We start from the raw sequence: 21,061 nt of genomic DNA on the forward strand, positions 1-21,061 counted from the left end.
AATGAACCTTGACAAATTGTACACTTGATGGTGTGCATATTGCTATAACTTAATCCTTTCAACTGAAGTTGTTTGGGATTTTTTTTTTTTTTTTTTTTTTTTTTTTTTCTTCCACACACTGAAGGGTTATAAGTGGGAGGTGACAGATGCAAAACATTGCTTGTTTCTACACAAATTGTTATTGTTTTTGCAAAAAAAGAAAAAAATGGCCAAAAAAAGAACAATTTGTTTTTCTTTTCTGCTGAGGGGGGAGGGGGTCCTCCTGCCTAGCCTTGCACAGCAGAGGCAGCCTGTACAGTATTAGCATCTCTCATTTCAGTGCCCTAGTCTCATTTAATGTGTACATCAAATATGGGTCTACTTTCTGAAAAGGAGCTCTATGAAATAAAGAATTTTTTTTTTCTTTTTTTTTTTTCTTTTTTTTTTTTTTTTTTTTGGTGCAAACAGCAACTGCTTTGTCATGTTTTTGTCATTACACTCTACGCAACTCAGGGGATAGAAATCAACAACCCTATTAGACAAAAGTGCATCCAAGCTTATCGATTCTTATGACTGTTGTGCTTCGCAAAACAACAATCCTCATGGCAGTGAACATTTTGCACATCTACCTGTGTCTCTAGCTCCCAACCAAAAAACTGATCTACATTCGTTGTGAAAATCAGTAACGTATCGGACCAAATCGCTTAATCTTTAACAGTGCTGATATTTATTTATTTATTTATTTATTTATTCCCGCCCCCCTACTCCTGCCCCCACCGCAGCAAAAAAAATTAGAGATGCCTTGTCTTGCAGCTTTTACAATCAGAAGTATGATCTGAATGCACTGTTGTATCAAACATATTTGCTATTTCAAGTTTAGCTCTATAAATTCTTTAGCTCCTTTTGGTTTTTTTTTTTTATCTCTTTATTCATATTGCTACTGCTACTCAAAGTACATGTGTAATATAATGATCTCAAAGAGTGACTGGCAGGAAGAAAAGAATATGAAAGGATGTAGCACAAGTAGAAAAGCACAATGGGTCGCCAACTGCGCGCCCACTTTGATCTTAAAAGGGCTGTACTTGAGAGAATCTTTTAGCCCGTAAAAATAACTTAAATGCATATTTACTGCTTGAGATATCTTATACGTGATAAAGAAATGTGTCAACATGACTCTTCGGACTCAAATGTGTAAAATTACAAAGTTCTGGTAGCTCATTGCCTAGACGGGCCTGTAATTATGAAATAGAAAATTCAGTTAAAAACTTTCCATTTTTATTATTTGACTGTGGACACATTGGGTTTTTTTTTTTTTTTTAATTCAGACAACCTCTTAACTTTGGCACTTATCTATTACTTAGAGTGTGGCTGTGGAGGAGGTCGTCTTCGGTAGGAAAAAGAAAATTTCTGAGAATACATTTAAGTGCAGGATTTATGCCCTCCTGCACAATTTTCAAAGACTTCCAGCAGGCCAGGTTGGAGTCTTTGCTGAGCAGATTCTGGTCCCCTGGCCTTATGTTTGACACTCCTGGTGTAAATGATTTTCCTGCATGTATCACCGATGTGAGTATCTAAAGGTAAAATTACCTAGTTTTATTCTGGATTAAGTAACTCCCAAGCCTACTCAGCTCAGTTTCCATGGTCTCAGTCAAAAAGGAAATATTGCAGCCTCCTAATGAGTGCCCTGATAATTTAAAAACTATATATATATTTTTTAATCATTAAGCACCTAAACTTAAACTTGACATGTTGATTCTATATTTTCAGAACTTACCAGGTGTGTTTTGAAGCGGTGTGTATGGAAGCAATGCACAAGACTTTTCTAGTACATGTTTGTTGTTTGTACTCTTTTTTTTTTTTTTTTTTTTTTTTTTTAAAAAGTTTTCTCCAGCTCTCCGTATCCAAAAACTCAACATTTTACTTAGTGAAAATTTCTTTTTATTAATTTTAAGCTTTGACATTAGCAGAGTTTGCTTTTTTTTTTTCCTATTTTTTTTTTCAGGACTCTCTTGGAAATTAGATTTTTAATCTCAATGAGATTTTTTTTTTTTTTTTTTTTTTTTTTTTTTTTTTTTTTTTAACCTGGATAAATAAAGGACTAATATTTTTCTGCTGGTCTCACCAACCTAAGCAAAGTTTAAGCTGATGCCAAAGTCACCTTTGGAGCAAGTATGGCGTGAAAGCAGCATCCAAAACCATATGCTGGTTATTTTCTACAAGAAAGGTGTTGCAGAGCATGATGTAATGAGAATGGATGTGATAAGGTGGTAGAAAATCACAGCAAGGGAAAACTCATATCTGATGGATCTGAATTTGAGCTAAATTAAGTCCATTCAGATACAGATATAAAATAGGAGCTGGAATAAGTCTAACTGGGGCCCTCAGCAAGAACTTTATTTGGAAAAACATAGGACACAAATGTGGAGGGGGAAAAAAACCAAGCCAAGAAAAACACAGACCAGCCTCTCCATATTTTTCCTGTGGGTTGTCAAATCTGGCTGAATTAATTGGTGTTACCTAATTCAAAGTCTACCTATGGTGAGGGGTTACGCAGACCTATTGGAGGAATTTGGTTGGCATTATTTTCAAAGGTGGCTGTGAGACTTGTTATACTGCATGGTTTGAAGATATGACACTAACGAGAGGCAAGTTGAGATGGTTTAGATATGTGCAGAGAAGGTATAAATATGTATTAATGCAAAGGATGCTGAATATGGAGCTACCAGGCAGGAGGAAAAGAGGAAGACCACAGAGAAGATTCATGGATGAAGTGAAGGAGGAAATGCAGATGGCTGGTATGAGAAAGAATTCAAGGGAGACAGCGAGATGAAGACAGATGATCTGCTGTGGTGGCCCCTACTGGGAGCAACCAGAAGAGGACTCTTTAAAGGTCTATGGCAAAAAGGATCTGAAATTTCTTCCATATACTGGTATGGTTTGTATTTTTCACTATTAAAACTATATAAGATTAAAACATAACATTTTAAGGAATGTGTAGCAGTGCTTTAGGCCTTAATGTAAAATCTTTATTGTGGCTGAAGTGTTCATAGTGCTGTCTTATCTCAGTCCTGAGCTGTTAAACGTTGGACTTTCTTTGACAGCACTAACAAAAACCAGCTCACGTCACCTGCTAGTCCCGCCCACAGCGTGACGTAGCCTTTTCCTTCCTCGTCTCCGCTGCTAGTAAAGTTAGCAGTAGCACCTTTTAGCCTCCAGCAGCTGTCGGTGGCAGTCAGTCAGCCAGCCTGTCAGTTCGAGTGGCGGTGTGTGTTTGTGCGTGTATAAATCCCCCCTCTTTATTTACCCTCCCGTAGAAAAACCGAGGGCGGCCGGGTTGTTTCTTCGGGAGCCAGCTTGCTTCACCTCTGCGGGCCAACTGCGATAAAAAAAAAATATTGTTGTCCTCGCCGTCACGACAGGAAGAAGCCCTGGGACATGGCCAGACCAGAACAAGTCCTGTTGCTGGAGCCACAACACGAACTGAAATTCAGAGGTAACCGAAGAAGCGGAGGGCAGGGCCGAGCTTAGGTAGCTAACACAGGAGACGTTGTAAATGAGAGCCAGTATTTCGATTTCTGCACTACTGAGTAGTTGAATGTGCCATTCGTTGTATATGCTGTGGTAAAACGTGAGGGATATAGCTGTTAGCTCTAGTCTACATTGTGTGTACGACAGTTGTGCGGTGACAGGTGAAACGACACTGTGCGACGGTGCTAACTAGCTCGCTGGAGTAGCATCCAGCTAATCTCACTAGCAACAAGGCAAACTGCTAGCTGTCATTGCAGCGTCAGGGCAGGCCCGCCGCACCGTTTCTCTAATTCTCTCATTTGCTTGTCATACGTTCTCTTTTATACTCTGACAGCATTGGAAACACCTCGATTTGATCTAATGGTTCAGTTAACCTCCCCTTCGGTGTCGTTTCTACTGCCCGACTGCAAAGAATTCCCTATTCTAGCATTTTCCACGATCAGGGTGTCATTGCTTATCCTTATTACCATGCTATTTCACAATATTATAAGCTAGCCGGCAGGAGATTTGGCGTTTTCTCCCACTGTGCAACCCGAATTCCTTTACAGCTTTTCTGTATCCAAGCACAATGATTATGAAATTACGGACTGAGCTGCAGTGCCAGCGGTAATGATTATTTTCTTGGATAATTACCTTGGTGTGTCATTTTTGCTGCAGAAATGGGTCAAGTGAGGGCCTAGGGTGGTGGTATCAGTTTGAAGTGGGCTGTTCACTGATTGATTGTTGCAGGGCTTTGGAGAAGATCCATACACCCACTCTGTTACTGATGCACACTTGCATCAACATCAGTTTCCAAAACCATGCTTAAGCTGTCAAGAAACGTGTGAGAGACCTAATTGCTACAGAGACAAAAGGAAAACATTAGCACTTAAGACACCCATCTAGTAATTTTTCTGCAGCATCCAACGTTTGGCTGAGGGCGTGGTATGAATTATAAACACGTGCACACTTTGCTGATCTCACCACTGTTTTAATGTTTAATTTGCTCTGTTTGTGGCAGGCTCTGTAAAACCGCTAAAAAAAATCTGCTCTGATATTGATGTTTGCAGAAATGGATTTTTACATTGTGTATATTTGCACTTTTACCTGGGAGAATCTTTGTGCACCCACCCTGTTTTCTTTCTTCTTAGGAGCCCAAGTAACAAACAAATGCTGCATCTATACCCAAACTACGAGACGTGTAAATTCACCCACATGCTTGCACTCACACTCAAGTCACTGCATTTCTTTCTTTCTCATCCTCAGGCCCATTTACAGATGTTGTCACCGCCACCCTGAAGCTGACCAACCCCACAGACAGAAATGTGTGTTTCAAAGTCAAGACGACCGCACCTCGCAGATACTGTGTGCGCCCAAACAGTGGCATCATTGACGCTGGAACCTCCATAAATGTTTTTGGTAAGGATCTTTGCATCTTTTTGCCATCCAGAAAAGTTGGTAAAGCTGTGAACCTAATGTAGAAGTTCAAAGGCTTATACTGATCCATTTTTGCCTAACTCTGTAATTAATGTTAGCTTATTGGGCTTAATAGAAGTAAAACTATATTGAGTTGTCATAATTTAAGTGCTAGATAAAGTGTAATATACTTACATTTAACAGCGTCAGATATGGAACCGTAGTGCTGAACTAGCAGCAACCATGTATTGTGTTGCAGCACGCAAATAAAGGGTCGCGCCTGCACTACCTGTAATGGATACTGCAGTCACTACCTGAGTTTATAATTACATCATGCTTGGAGACATTTTACACACATGCCTCCTTATGACTTTCCCAATAATCTGTCTAATCTGCACATAACTATTATATTTAAATTAAAATTTAAAAAAAAAGACTTGTTTCTGACAACTAAAGTGGTTTCTGTCTCCTGCATCATTTTCTTTTTTTATTCTTTCATTTTTGTTTCTTATTTTTTTGGAGGGTGGTATAATTTACTCAAAGTTAAAATTTTTGAAAACATTTTATCCACAGCATAAGATGGAAAAGTGTCAAATGTTTAGACATGAGACATTTTACTACCTCATGAATAAGATGAGTTAAGTTCGAATTTGATGGCAGCAACACATAAATCTTTTTTTTTTTTTTTTTTTTTTTTAAAGACATCACGTCCTTTGAACTAAAGCAAAAAGTGCTTATATAAGGCTCTACTGGTATATGGGGTGTATTTGTCCCTATAAAATTGGAAGCTTGTACTAGGGCTGTGCCATATTATACTGTTCACGGTAATACCGGTATAATGTTGGGCAACGATAAGAAAATGAAATCTCCCGATAGAATATGGGTAAAACACGCATGCGCAGTGCCTTTGTTTTCATACGCACATGGCGGAAAAAGCACGGCGGCGGCAGAGAATGAGAAGGGTGAAAGCGGATCATTGAATGAAACGGATGAACCAGAATTGGTTTGTAAAAATGCTGCAACTTCAGTGGTGTGGAACTGGTTTAACTTTCGTCCATCAGATACACAACAAAGCACTATTTTTGGTAGAGCATGCTAGCGGGCCATCGTTATTACCGTGTTTTTTGGAAAATACGGCACACTTAAAATCAATCCTTTGATTTTTCTGAAAATCGAGAGTGCCCCTTATAATCCCGTGTGCCGTATGTATGAATTCGGGTTGTGTTTACTCACCTCGAAATGATTTTGTGTGCTACACGGCGCTCGAAAATCTGTCAAATGTTTTAGTACGACTTTGCTAAGCTACGAAGCCGCACTGCTTGATGGATTGTCGGAGCATTACGGCTACCGTAGGCAGGAGCCTCGCGGAGTGATACGTACTGTGCTTCAACATAATATTACCGTATTGTGTGTGTGTGTATAACCTCTTTTTAAGTTTTCTGGATATTATGCATGGTTATGCTGAGGATATGTCGGCCAATTTCCCCTGGAAATGCCTTTTGGTTAAACTGTCAGCAAAGAATTTGCTATTTTTATATAACTTAAATGCAAAAAAACAGCTGCTTTAAGTGAAAATACATTGATGGGATTTTTTTTTTTTTTGCATTATTAAGTTGTGGAGTTGTAAAGTATTTTGTCTAGTGTCAATTATATCGTCAGTTATATCATTATCGCAAATTTTCAAATGTATATCGTAGGGCTGCTCAATGAATCGAATTTTAATCACGATTACGATCTGGGCTTTCAACGATCATTAAAAATGACTGAGCCGATTATTAGCCCCTCCCTCGTGCTTTACTCTCGCGCTGCTCCGTGTGGCAAATCGAGCGCACCTCTCTGCATTTCGAACACGCATCACAACAATTAAGAGGACCCGAGGAAAGCTCGGAAAGCTAAGCAGCATTTATTTGGAGAGGAGAGTGACTGCCGTTGGTTGAAAAGAGGTAAAAAAAACTTCAGTGGTGTGGAAACATTATGGATTTGCGGAGTCAGACGTGGATCAAGTAGACATAGTGTGTAAACTTTGCTACGGTGTCATAGCTGCACCACAGAGCAACACTGCAAAGTTCACTAAACATAGATGTTTACATTTTTCATTTATTTTTTTTATATTGCAAACATTTGCACTGTTATCAGTATTTGCACACTATTTTATATAATTTTTTAAAGTCATTATTCAATACATTGTTATTGTTAACCCTTTAAATCCCTGTAGAACCGCGTAAGCTAACGCAATAATTTGTTTTGCATATGAAACCGGAGGACTTGTACTTACATCTTATGTCATCAGCTTGTCCTAGGTCACAGTTTCCTTCCACATATAGCTTTGCAAAAATTGCATAAAAAGCACTTGCAGGAACAAAAACATAATATTCCAGAAACAGGCTTTGCCGATCCGATCAGCTGTTCGTAACACTTCCCACATTGAAAAAGACGTCAACGCGAACTATCGCATATCCGCCATTTCCTGTCCGAAACCGGAAGTGACATCATTTTCGCGGAAAATGTAGTTTTTTACTTGTAGGCCTTAAAAGCCTATACTGGTGTTTTTATAAGTCATGTTTGACTCTATACTTTTCTGAATAGTTTCTGGGATGCTTAGAACTCGAATTGCACTGCTGGAAATAGTTTATTTTGATGCACATGCTGTTTTCTTTGCAAATTTGCATCATAGGATTGTTTTTTGTTTTTCCTGCAATATATAAAAATTGCTGTATCTCCAAAATAAAACTATGAAGACACTCAAAATAAATTTCCTGTTGTTGTAAACTATTTTTTGCAACTTTTTTGTATTTAACTTTTTGAGGGATAAACCTCTTAAATTTCCCCAAGTAGAAATATATGTTAAAAAACAAACAAAAACGATTTTCAATTTTTTTGTAGTTTATTGCACTTTTTTGCAATTAATGTAGTTACTATGGACTTAATGCATACATATTATTAAAATATGGGCTATAACAGTTGTATTGATGTATAGCAACTTGAAATGCTCCCACAAATGGCACTACAGCATGTAAAAAAAAAAAAAAAAAATAATAATAATAATAATATAAGCTCTGGCGGACTTGGTTCTATGGTAGGTCTTAAAGGGTTAAATAAATATCGTCAAATAATCGAGATCTCAATTTCAGTGAAAATAATCGTGATGATCATTTTTGCCATAATCGAGCAGCCCTAGTATATCGTGATAAATATTTTTGGTCTTATCACCCTGCTCTAGCTTGTACTACTTGAAAGACACAATAAGTCCTGAAAGGTACATACAAGCTTTAGAGCAACATATTCATCTAGAGGTCGTCTTTTTCAAGGAAGGCCTTGAATATTTCAGCGAGACAATAAAACACAGCATACTGCAGCTATCATAACAGCATAACTTTCTAGTAAAAGAGTCCAAGTGCTGAACTAGCCTGTCTGCAGTCCAGACCTTTTACCAGCCAAAAACAGCAAGAAGCTTATAACAGACAAGAATGGGACACTATTACTCCCCTGAAAGTCCAGCAACTGGTCCCATTTCCTCTGGTTTTTATGGGCTGTTGTTAAAAAAAGAGGGAATGGTAAACCACAGTAAACATGGCTCTGTCCCAACTTTTTTTTTTGAGACATGTTGCTACAAATTCTTCAAATTCAGCGATTTTCTTCAAATTCAAAATGGCTAATATTTTTCTTGACATTGTTCTATTGGTTTATGAGACAGGCAAATCCTGGTTTCTTCATTCTGTCTTTGTTTTTGCCCACAGTTATGCTACAGCCTTTTGACTATGACCCCAATGAAAAGAGTAAACACAAATTCATGGTGCAGTCCATGCTGGCTCCATATGACATGACTGACATGGAAGGAGTTGTGAGTACCTGAGCATACTATTTTCCTTTTTTTTTTTTTTTTTTTTTTTTTTTCGGGGGGGGTGCTTTATTACTGGAGAATCTGAAGGGTTTAAATTTCTTACATTGCCTCTCGGCCCTGAGTTTTGTTTTGTTTAGTTGCGTTAGTGGCATCTGTGTCTTCCAAAAGTCTATCTTCAGCTGAACACTTGAATAGTGTAGCTCACTCAATGTATTTGTCTCATTCCGCAAAAGCTTTTTTTAAAACTGTTTGACAAATGTATACATTTTTATGCAGCTCCCTAAGCCTGAAAATGTAAAGTTGGTCATTTCTGTTGAGAATTTACTTTGAAGTATGGATATTAGTGAAAAATGAAGTTGTGATACAAAAGAAAAGAAAAATCTAAAGGTTCCCTTTTTCATTTTCTTGTCAACAGTGGAAGGAGGCAAAGCCTGAAGAGCTGATGGATTCAAAGTTGAGATGTGCATTTGAGATGCCTCTAGAAAATGACAAAACTGTAAGTGTTTCTCTTCACTTCAACATTTGCCACATCACTTTAAACATTCAATCACATTTTTTCACACCCCAAATGAGCTCCACAAACGGTTGTTCCACTGTGTACTTCATTGATTTAAGTACATAATAATAGCTGTCTGTAGTAACAGATTATATGCTGACTGAGTATTTAGTGGGACCTGTTGTGACAGAAAAGTTGTAAGCAGTAATCTGGCTGAAAGCACGGGAACCCCACCAAGCTGCCCAAACCTTCTGTTTGAGAGGAGGCAGCCAATCAAAAGAAGGTTAGCTAAAACAGAGTGCAGCGTTAAAAGGTGAGGAACTAAAAGGGCTCGTTTCAGACTGGATCAACTGTTTGACTGTGCCAAGGCCAAGTATAAGATGAATAAGAAATATTTCAATTTGTAAATCATGTCGAGCTCTAGCAGCAACAATGAATAACAGTATGGAGCTGAAAACAAGCACAATAGGTCCCCTTCAAAGAATAAAATCAGACTAAACCATTTAATTTCTGTTTCAGTGGAGTAGTAGTTTTTAGTTTTTTTCCTTCTGTCAGCATTTTTTTTTTTTTTTTTTTTTTTTTGGTCTTGTATTCATCAGCTACACATCACTGTATCACCCATCTCGTGATTTATTTTGTTTTGTGATTTGTTTCCACTTTAATCTCCATGCTTTGTCTTTGCATGTCCCCTCGTTCCTTTTTTTTTCTTCCACTCTCATCCCACCGACCACTCCCCATCTTCACTCTCTCTCCACAGCATGAGAGTGAAATCATCAAAACTGTGTCTTCCTCTGCCTCTGTTAAGACTGAGCACTCTGTCCTGCCCAAGTCAGCCAGTGCTTCGCTGGATGATGGAGAAGTGAAGAAGATCATGGAGGAGTGCAAGCGACTGCAGATGGAAGTGCAGAGGCTACGGGAAGAAAACAAACAGATCAGGGTGAGACGCGTTAAAACAAATAAGAGCCTGTGTGTCTGTCTCATATTCCAGTCAGACTTGTATTTTCTGCTCTAGCTCGTCTTCTCTTGTGCTAACAGAAGAAGCATTGCTGTGGAGTTTACTCTTAAATATAGGAGGAACAAGACCAAGTCTGAAATAAAAAACAAAACAAAACACTGAAATAAAATGTTTTATTCCAGGAAATATATTTTGACTAGTGCAACTAGTGCTGCACTACATTAACGTGAAGCAGAGAATGAAATGACTCAATGACTGCCTGAGTTTTCTCAAAGTATTTTTGTCATTGCTCGAGTCCAGAGAATTGTCCCTAGACAGCAGTGACCCCATCCTGTATGTGGTATGGCTCATATCATTGTCAGCTCGTTACGCTGATTCTTATGAATGTCTTTTCTGTTATGTGTAAATGTTTACCAGCTTATAAATCATAAACCTGAATAGGTTAATTACTACAAAATTGCGAGTAAAGGTGATTTTGAGAAATGTTTAAAACTACACTTCTACACGATCACTGTAGCAAAGTTTTGCTAGAAGTTACACTTTAACCCTCTCTTTAATATAAATAATAGGGGATTTTAATTGGAAACAGAAATTAAAATGGAATTACTCCGGAGGCAAGTCAGTACTTTACCTTAAAGGAATGAACAACCACACCTGCCATTCCCAGCAATGCAAATATCCAGGAAGATTTCCCTCTCTCTCAAATAATGCTGTCCAATCGTATAGACACACCAGATGGCAAGTAAAGTCTTGCCAGTTCTTAGAACTTAGACCCTCTGGTGACCATTAAAGTGTCCTTGTAACATGGATATAAACCTAAACATTATGTTTTATTTAGATGCGTAAAAACAACATACATTTATGAACCGGCCTTGGTCACGAAGTTTCCAAATACAAATACACTGAAAAAGAAAAAGTAATTTTTATTTGATGTTGTAGTTTTAATCACTCAACATACTACAAACCATAGGTAGTTTCAGGAAAATTAAATCAGTCGTCTAGGAGGAGTGTGGGAACAAACATACAGTCATATATGATATACAATCATCATACTGGGTGTATCATAGCAACAGCAGTGGCTGCAGTGACTCCAGACACGCTTGCAAAAGTATGGGACAAGTTTGGCTATGTTATGGACAAATGCCATGCATGGAGAGGGGGACACATTGTGCATTTGTGAAAATTGTATGTTTTGTATGTAAAGCTTTATATTCAGGCATAAAATTTCCCGCAAGCTTCCTTGTCCTTTTGATATCTGTATTGTTGTTATCCGTGATTTTTTTTTTTTCTTCATTTGTTTGTTTGTTTTGTTTTCTGTAGTTTGATAATAATTAAAAAATTCTGACAGCACTTGAAGGCAGCAGTGTTATAGCTGCTTGCAACAGAAAAGCAAAACTGTTCACTATGCTGGCTCTTTGTTAAATGATGGAAAATGATCCTGGTGTAAACATTGTTTAAAAATCCAGTAATGACATATAAAAATAAATATCAGATTTTTGATAAGCTATCATTGAGAAGCGGAGTGACAAATTCTAACAAATTAAAAGTTAACTTATAAGCGCGTATTTGTATTTCTGACTCCTTGTCTTCATCACAGGAGGATGACGGTCTGCGGAAGAGAAAGGTGACACCGTTGGCCCCCGCTCACTCCTCCTCCACCATGGCCACCACAGCCGTGAGGGACGAAGGCCTAAGCACCCGCGTGCTGGCGTTCTGCGTGCTCTTCTTTGTGATTGGAGTCATCATTGGCAAGCTGGCCCTGTAGGGACACAGACGGACAGAGCACAGTGACAGACGGACGGATAGACCGCGTGCTTGGGAGGACGCGTGTCAGCAACGGCGACGGGGATGTCTTCTGGGTTTATGTTGATCTGTTTCTTTCCTTCTTTTAAACATTTAAGGCAATATCATGATGGTTTGGTGTAAAAAGAAAACGAAAGAAGGCTATCCCAAGTTAAACCATGAGTGCGAGCATTTTTGTCACAGGTCCTTTTTTTTTTTTTTCTTTCTTTTTCTTTGATCTGTTCTTTCCGTCCATCTCTCTTCCTTAAATGATCTTCCCTAACTTGCACAGGTAACAGTTAGTCGTGTGTTTAAGTGGCTTCACGCTGGCTGAATGTCTAGTCTTTCATTGATTCGCAAGTTTTCATAAGTTGCTCACACACGTTGTCCGTTTAAAAGCTCTAACCCTCTTCTGATAATCTCTTCCACTTATTAATCTGCAAGGAGAGGTGAACACAGTTGATCAGTGAAAGACTGTTTTTTTTTTTTTTTTGTTTTGTTTTGTTTTTTTTTTTCCCCCCTTTCTAGACTCAAGCTTCATGTATTGTCCTCTAAAGAGTTTGGGGTTTTAAAAAGAAAAGAAAAAGCATGTCTGTGTGTGTGTGTGTGTGTGTGTGTTTATTTTGCCTCCTGCAGGAGCAATGATGTGTCAGACTGTGTGACTGTTTTTATGCGAGGAGACCACAGACGGTGAGGCTCACAGGCTGTGAAGAGGGCTGGTTTAAAAATAAATAAATAAATAATCCAAACGGATTTCTTGTATTCAGCAAAAATGGGGGTGTTTGTTGAAAATCTAATTGAATGATTGAATTGGATGATTTGGTGTAATCTAGACCAAGGAATCTGTAGAAATTCATTAAAATCATGACTCAGTAAATTCACAATTATGACTTCAGAGAAAGTGTTCTGTATGGTGATTTATATTTTATTTTTTGGCTTCTTTTTTTTTTTTTTTTTTTTTTTTTTTTTTGGTTTGGTTGTTTCAGAAACAAAGCTGTAATTTACATCTTCATGCTTGGTTTTTGTTTTGTTTGTTTGTTAATTACTTCCTCAGGTTTGCACACAGAGTTACGCTGAACAGGAAAAAAATAAATAAAAAGGCTAATGTCTGGCTACAAAGCTCTGGACAGGTCATGCAAAACAGACTCTTACTTATCCATGCACATCAGAGTATGTAACACAAGTTCTGACCACTCTATTGAATTTTGCCCATGGTGCATTGACTTTGCGCCCTCTGGTGTATTACAGCAGTTGTTTGCCTTTTTTGTTTGTTTCTCTTCTTCCTCTCTTGTGTTGTCGTGTAGACACTTTGCTTCTGTTGTTTAAAATATTCAAATGCGCTATTCTCACTTGTGCACTCTGTAGTCTGCATGGAATGACCTGAATTTATTATGATTATTTTATTTTTTTGAGTGTTGAAAAATCCATGTTAGCAAAACCAACAAACAAAAAAATACTGTCTTTTCCAAAAGGGACCATCTTGAGTCTGGTTATCAGTTTGTGTGTGTGTGTGTGTGTTTTTTTTGTTTCCTTTGCTGTCACCTTTTCCGTTTGTCCTGTTGAGTTCTGGTGGTTGTGAGATAACACAGCTGTATTATCTTGGCCATCACATGACCGTCTCGGCTGATTCATTTCCTCAAAAGTTAAAAAACAACAACAATGAATATCTGCTTATTTGCATGGGGAGGGGAGGGGGTCAGATATGTCTGGATGTGGGCAGCTGTGAGAGGACTGACCTGTGAATACACACTACATTAAAGGATTTAAAAACAACAAAGGCATCAGCGCTTCAGACCACACCTGCAGATACAGTCACAACAATGTAATCACACAGTAATTGGATACTCTTTTTGTATGTAAATAAAAATTAAAAAAGACTCAAAGGATAACTGGCAAAGTTATTAACATACTGTACTAAAGGAAGAAAATAAACAGCCACCATGGATGATGTAGCATCATAATGAATTAAAATACATAACCCCCCCCAACTGTCTGGCTCTGTGAAAGGTTTCTGTTTTTTTCCCTTTCAGTTAAGAATGCAATCTGGGAAGCATGGTGTGCATATCCCTGTAACTGCTAATACTTTGATACTTGAATAGCAGGACAAAAAATCTATACAGCTGCAAAAATACTGCCTTTACTTGTTATTTTGGGACGTTTCATTAAGTACGAAAGCACAACAGCTGCTAAACTCGAAAGAGGAAAAACTATTGTTATTATTATTAATATATTCCTTGTTAAAGAAGAGTGATTGAAGAATTAAAGAGGATTAAAAGCAGTTGTCAGGCAGATGGCGACAGAGAACCAACAGGCAACGCCCCTCATTCGCCGGGCAGAATGACGTCAGTGGGCCTAATCCAGGAAGTGGAAAAACATCAACAACCCTTCCAGGGTCCAGGTTAAGGCGAAGTGTCCGAGTAGCTTAGCAGAGACGTAGCTTTATTTTATAAGATATCTCGCATTTGTGTTTTGTCTTTATAGTAAGCGCTGTGTAATATCCCAGACATGTCGGTGTTTGGCAAGATATTTGGAGGAGGAGGAAAATCGGGAAAGGGACCGAGTCCACAGGAGGCGATCCAAAAACTCCGGGAGACGGAGGAGATGCTAACCAAGAAACAGGAATTTTTAGAGAAGAAGATCGAACAGGAGCTGCAGACCGCAAAGAAAAACGGCACAAAGAACAAAAGAGGTGAGACGCCGCGAGGGGTTTTTTTCCCCCGTAGTTTCTTCTCTTGCTTGTTAGATTTTTGTTGTCAGCAACCTCAAGCTAACCGTTAGCTAGCCCGTTAGCTGAGTTGGCTAACTTTCCCGAGGTGTCGTAACTGCTGGCAGCCTCATCCAGCGTCTTTACCACGGCCATGGCTGCCAGTCTGGATGGGCGGCTGTCTAGCTGTGTGACTGACTTCATTATGTGATCACCGTTAACTTATGGCCCCGCGGGGACGCTAGCCTTGGCCTTTGCTGATATTCGAGTTTTCTTTTGACTCATAGGTGGTTGTTTAAAAATCAGGAGACCTGGTTGAAGGTGTGGTGTGTGTATATAGACTGTTAGGTATGATGTTGCAAATATAGCGGCAATAAAGATATCGACCCAGTTAGCCAGGACAAGGGTTGAGCACGTGTTATAAGTGTCAGAGAGGTGGGCGTGTTTGCATCTTGATCAGATGTCCGTATAGAAACCTGTGGACCTCCAGCAGGTCCCACAGTCTCCTTACAGATGATTACGTGAGCCGATCACAGCTTGGGGCTCATTATAAGTTAACTGTAATACAAGTTGACCATGTTCTACCACAACGTGGAGCCAACCATATAGATTTGTACATGTGTATTGTTCTTGTTGACATCGAGCACATTTCTAGGGATCAGAGTAAATTTAATTTAGATCAGGATGGTTAGCGGTGTCGCTTCCCAACGAGAAGATCGCAGGTTCAAATCCAGCCAGTGTGGAGTTTCCATGTTCTCTCCGGGTTCTCCATCGCTTCCCACAGTCCAAAGACATGCATGATATTAGGTCAATTGATGATTTATGGTTGTCTGTGTTAGCTCGGTAATAGACTGGCAACCTGTCCAGGGTGTACCCCTGCTTCTCATTCTAAGGTAGCTGGGATAAGTTCCAGCCAGCCCGCAGTCCCCTCCTCGCAACACCTAAATTGAATAAGTGGAAGAAGAAAAATGGATGAACAGTTAATGGAGCCACCAGATGTATTAAGTAAAAAAAATTAAAAAAAAGACTAAAAAAAAAGTTCACAGAATGACTCAGCGTAGCACAACCTTCTCTGACAAGATCAGTATAGCCTATCAGGTTTCAGGGGTTGTTGTCATCTGACCTCTTTATCTGATTAATTACTCTCCAGGTTTTCCATTAGTCTTCACGCCGGCTATATTTGACTGTCTTTCGTATTGCTAAAAGTGTCACTAATGTGGTCGAATAATTAGCAGTGAATTATCTAGGTTCACAGAGTAGTGCTGACTAACAGGAATGACAGCCTGATTGGGTAGTATCACAAATATTTGCTGTGTTAAAGTACCATTATTCACTGTTTCTCTCCATTGTCACTAAATGGTGTTTCAAGGCCAATTTGTTCATTCTGACTCTCCCCACCCCACTCCCTGTCTTTGGATCCTCAGCGGCACTTCAGGCCTTGAAAAGAAAGAAGCGGTACGAGAAGCAGCTCGAGCAGATCGATGGGACGCTGTCCACCATTGAATTCCAGCGGGAGGCTCTGGAGAACGCCAACACCAACACTGAAGTGCTCAAAAACATGGGCTTCGCTGCCAAGGCCATGAAGTCTGCTCATGAAAACATGTAAGAGCGAGCACCAAGGCGTGATCGATTGGACTGGGACGAAACCTCTCTGCACAGATTATTTTTGCAACTTCCTTTTTGTTACTGAGACTAAAGCAAGCGTAAAGAAGATTCAGTCAGTTCTGAAATGATCAGAAATATTACAAGGAGGTTTTGCTGATAATGAAATGCATATAATTTCACCAAGATGCAGTAATCCTTTCTTTTATGCATTTATTTCAGTCAGTATCTGTAAAATGTAACCATAAAAAAGTGTATGTGGGTTTCACTGCCATGTATATTAGATGCCTGACATCCTCCTTAGTTTTTGCCGTAGAACTACTCAGACATCTAATCGTCATATTTAGATTAAATAGCCTCTTTTATAAAACCTATATGAGTGAATTCTCTTTTGCTCACAGTCTTTCCTTCTTATTTCAGGGACATTGACAAAGTGGATGAACTGATGCAGGACATTACAGAGCAGCAGGAACTGGCCCAAGAAATCTCTGACGCCATCTCTAAACCTGTGGGCTTTGGTGAGGAGTTTGATGAGGTAGGTGAAGCTCTTCAGCTGTTTTATGTTTACATTTGTGTGGTATATCTGATTCTAAGTGTGCAAGTGCCTCATTTTATTCACAGATTTTATTACCAAAAATATATAAATTGAGAGCGTACCCAAATAAAACGGGTAGTGATGATTAAAGAAAAAAGACTCAATTCTAAGCTTAAATCAAAAAAAATGAAATGGTGCAGGAGGGTTAATCTGTACTTGCATCCACAGCAACGTATTGATAACTGCAGATACACACTGTTATGACCCTGGCTTGTAGGCACGTTAAAGTGTGCTTTAACCAGGATGGAGAAGGTGGAGTTGCACCTAAAAGGTTTTAATAGATTCTTTTTAAACATTTTTTTAATGTCTTTTTTCACAAAACAGCACAGGAGACAAAAAACGACTACACCCTCATTTAAAAGAAAAAAAACCTCAACCTTTGGTACCACCTCGAGATCTGTTGTTTGTACACAGAGTAGTCTATGCATGGTGCAGTTTCTACTAAACCTGCCACAATCGTCAGGGTGAGGCAAGTGTCCCAGATGGAAACAAAACAAGTTACTAAGCCAGAAACAAGCAAGCACCTGTGTGTGGAGCCGAACAAGAAGCCTGAGATACATGAAATTAACAATTTTTTTAAGACAGCTTCTGTAATCATCTGGAGCTTGATTGGAGCACAGGACTGGGGCAGCAGTCCATCAGAATGAAATCATTCTGTCTTTTGCATCTTTGCTTATCTAAGGCTTCCTTCTTAATGATGATGGGATTTTACTGTACATGACATAAGCATGTTTTCATACGCCTGACTCAGAAATATCATTACTTATCTCTTAGACAGTTGCTATTATCCTGTGTTTGGCATATGAATGTTGCACTGATAATGATGTTGGGTTAACCCAGTATAGCCGAGTCTAATTATTAGTTATTATCTTTTTGCTTTTGCTGGTATGAATACGTTGTTGCTGGTCTTCATCCTTGGGGTGAATTTCTTTGCTTCTCAGGATGAGCTGCTTGCCGAGCTGGACGAGCTGGAACAGGAAGAGCTGGACAAAAATCTGCTCGAGATCGGTGGACCAGAGACCGCCCCTCTCCCCAATGTGCCTTCGACTTCATTACCTTCCAGACCTGGTAAGAACTCTGGGGTGTAACCATTTGCATTGCATTTTTACGCTGTTCGCAGGATGTACAAACTGTTAATTACTAACTTTCAGTGATGTGACTGCTATAGTTTTATTTTTAGTTATATAGCACCGAATCACAACAGCAGTTTCCTCAAGGAGCTTTATTTCATAGGATCTTTATCTTTATCGTCAGCTAAAGGTGCTGCTATAATAAAGAAAAAAACCCTCAATCAGATGATCCCTTATGAGCAGGCACTTGCCCCAAAGGTTTCATAGTTAGCTTATCCAGCCCTAACTGTATGCATTATCAAAAAGAAAGTTTTAAGCCTAATATTAAAAGTAGAGATAGTGTCTCAGAGCAAAGTGCTCGAATGGAATTATTATACAAGACCTTGAACATGAGGAGAAGATTTTAAATTCAATCCTGGATTTATCAGGAAGCCAGTGGAGATAAGCCAGTATGGGAGAAATGTGTTGTCTCTTTCTAGTCCCCGTCAGTGTTCTTGCAGCAGTATTGGGTAATAATGAATTACAATAGTACTGCCTAGAAGTGATTAATGCTGAATGAGGATTTGATGAGATCTCGATAGGATCCTCAGATCACATCTTTTATTTCTGTCCTCCCTCCCACAGCCAGGAAAGAGGAGGACGAGGACGACATGGAGGACCTGCAGCGCTGGGCGATGGAAGCCATGTAAATGCAGCATCCGCCACATCACACCTGCATCGGAGAGGAAAGGAACAAGAGGGAAACGAATGGACTGATGGGATGTTGTGTCTGAGTGTTTCTGTGTGTCTGAGAAGAGTGGACTGTCTACTTTATGTGTAACACTACAAAACAAAAAAAAGCAACAATGCTGTAGTCTTTCTTTTCCTTTTCCCCTTTAGAGACCCCCAAGGTGCTCAGTACAAATGAGTCCGTGAGGGTCTGCTATACTGGACAAAGTCACCTAATATTTTTACCCTCAACTTTAATGCAGCACTTTGTGGTCCTTGTCGTGTGCCATGCTGGTGGCCACAGATTTCATGTTGCAGGGTGGTGTTATAAGCTGAATGGTGCAGTAGATGGAGTTATTCACCAAGCTGTTGTCATTGTTAACATCGCTGGATGATTTTGGGGGGGATTTTCAAGGATGATTAATGCTTAAAAAATCGATTTCTCACTCTCCCGTTTACCTATTTGTGGCAATTTTTTTTTTTTGTGTTTTTGTTTGTTTGTTTTTTTTGTTTTCCTTGACAAAATAACCCGTTGCTTCCTCGTCTTGTTAACTGCTCTGGAAATGGAGGTGCAGCTGAGTGTGTGCTGGCTGAAGAAGCTTTGAGCTGTGTGTGTTTGCCAGAATCCAAACCTCTTCTTTCATTTCAGGTTGGGTTCTTCGACCTCCTGCCGCTCGCTCCTTCTTTGCCTCTCCCCTTACCCTCCCAACCCCATCAGTGGTTCTCGTTCTTTGGTGTAAATATCCCAGCTGACTGTGTGTGTTTTGGTTTTTTTGTTTGTTTTGTTTTTTTAAGTACACTGCATTACTGCTGCCATTGAGCGCTTTGGTTGATGCTGCGTGAAGCATGCAACGGTGGGGAAATCACGACACAGGTCACACCGCAGGGCTAGTAAGAGAGATGTTTAACCTACCACTTTCATCCTCCTCTGTCTGTGTCCCACTCATAAAGGTTTTCATTTCAAAATGTATGTTAAAAAGAAAAAGGAAAAAAAAAGAAACTAGTAATATTAAACTATTGTCACACCTTATTAACTGCATCCAGAGGGAGATGGTGGTTTATAAAAGATTAGATTATAGCCAATCTGCAACACATGCATTTCAGAGTTTAAAAGAGTTGAATTCCTTTAGTTTTTCAGCAACATGATGTACATTTTTTACATAGAAAACGTAACACGAGGACAAATGGATAAGCATGTTTGCATTTCTATGTTTTATTTATCCAGATGAGAATATTATTTGCGAATCATTAAATGGTTTTCAATTCTTTCATTGTGGTGGAAGCATTGTCTGTTCATGCGTTTTGTTTTGGTTTTTGGTCAAATGACTAAGTTAAGCAGATCACCAGAGAAAGAAACAAAGTGTGAGTGAAGAAAAACCTCAGCAAGTACACTTTTAGTTTAATATTAAATTGGTAACTAAAGCTTTGTTACAGAGTATTTCTAAAATCACTCCATAAATAAAACAATGAAGACAGAATCTTTTTTAACAGACAAAATGAACAATAATAATTTATTATTTTCTGGCAGATGCCTTACTACCATTCAGATATCTTGTGGTGGCATGAAATATTTCCTGTATCTGTCTCTTGAGGGAGCAGCCGTTCGGTAAGTATAGGAGAGGATGGCCAGTCACTGAGCCAGCCTTCCTGATCAGTTTGCTCATTCTTTTGGTGTCGCCAGCTCCCCCAGCAGAACAAAGTAAAGTCCACTGTGCTCGTCACATCTACGTGATGAAAATCTCCATGATGTCGCATCGCATATTGCAGCATCTCAGCTTCCTTTGGAAACTGAGATCTGTGCTGATCTTCTCTTCAGCTGTTCATGTGGACTCCCAGGTACTTATAGTCCTCCACCACATCAGCATCTTGTTCCGGGTTGTGTAGCTGGAGCTTTTTTCTTTTCTTTCTGCATCACAATAACACCAAAAAACAAATATTAACAAAATCTTTTTAAAGGAGATTTAAAGACAAAGACGAGAGAAGTAACTGGTCTGTTCCAAAGGCACTAAATCTTAAAATTTGCAGCTTTTATATTCATTCAACAAAGTTTAACTAAAGGGAAAATCAATTTGCCGTTTCACTGATCTTTTGTAGTTTTGAAAAATGGTGCCTGTTTATCAGATCTCAATGATTTTCCCTTAAAGTACAACTATTATTCTGGATAAAGCACATTAGCTACATAGCGGCAAATATTTACATAATAATCAGTGGCTGTATACAGTCATTGTGACTTTATGACAATCATTATGAGATCAGAAGGGGAAATACATAATACAAGATATGCTCCAGGTTGTAAAGAAAGAATCGACTATACAGTGTTGATAGCAGGTGTTATAGCCAAGTTTACCTATGCTTTATATCAGTTGTCTAAATTTGACAAGAGGAAATGTTCAAACAAACTCCCAC

The 21,061-nt window shown here is 39.0% G+C and overlaps 2 protein-coding genes across 3 annotated transcripts; both read left to right on the forward strand.

Moving 5' to 3' along the window:
* Nucleotides 1-3,118: 3,118 nt before the first annotated feature.
* Nucleotides 3,119-13,753, forward strand: LOC146684228 (vesicle-associated membrane protein-associated protein B-like). 2 transcript variants are annotated; one of them, XM_085444537.1, is made up of 6 exons: nucleotides 3,119-3,472; nucleotides 4,753-4,905; nucleotides 8,640-8,743; nucleotides 9,159-9,239; nucleotides 9,997-10,176; nucleotides 11,792-13,753. In XM_085444537.1, exons 1-6 carry the CDS (start codon nucleotides 3,415-3,417, stop codon nucleotides 11,957-11,959), a joined length of 744 nt encoding a protein of 247 aa, XP_085300663.1. In that variant the 5' UTR covers nucleotides 3,119-3,414; the 3' UTR covers nucleotides 11,960-13,753. The 2 variants fall into 2 exon arrangements, with proteins under 2 accessions (XP_085300663.1, XP_085300664.1); XM_085444538.1 differs by having other exon boundaries at nucleotides 10,045-10,176.
* Nucleotides 13,754-14,312: 559 nt separating this feature from the next.
* On the forward strand, nucleotides 14,313-19,926 carry LOC146684229 (charged multivesicular body protein 4c-like). Its single transcript, XM_085443973.1, has 5 exons — nucleotides 14,313-14,665; nucleotides 16,105-16,282; nucleotides 16,703-16,817; nucleotides 17,819-17,945; nucleotides 18,572-19,926. Exons 1-5 carry the CDS (start codon nucleotides 14,482-14,484, stop codon nucleotides 18,634-18,636), a joined length of 669 nt encoding a protein of 222 aa, XP_085300099.1. The 5' UTR covers nucleotides 14,313-14,481; the 3' UTR covers nucleotides 18,637-19,926.
* The last annotated feature ends 1,135 nt before the right edge of the window (nucleotides 19,927-21,061 follow it).

The sequence above is a fragment of the Copadichromis virginalis genome, linkage group LG20, assembly GCF_057382275.1.
Source record: "Copadichromis virginalis isolate Kocher_CV1m ecotype Utaka linkage group LG20, C_Virginalis_male_GT1.1, whole genome shotgun sequence".
NCBI lineage: Eukaryota > Metazoa > Chordata > Actinopteri > Cichliformes > Cichlidae > Copadichromis > Copadichromis virginalis.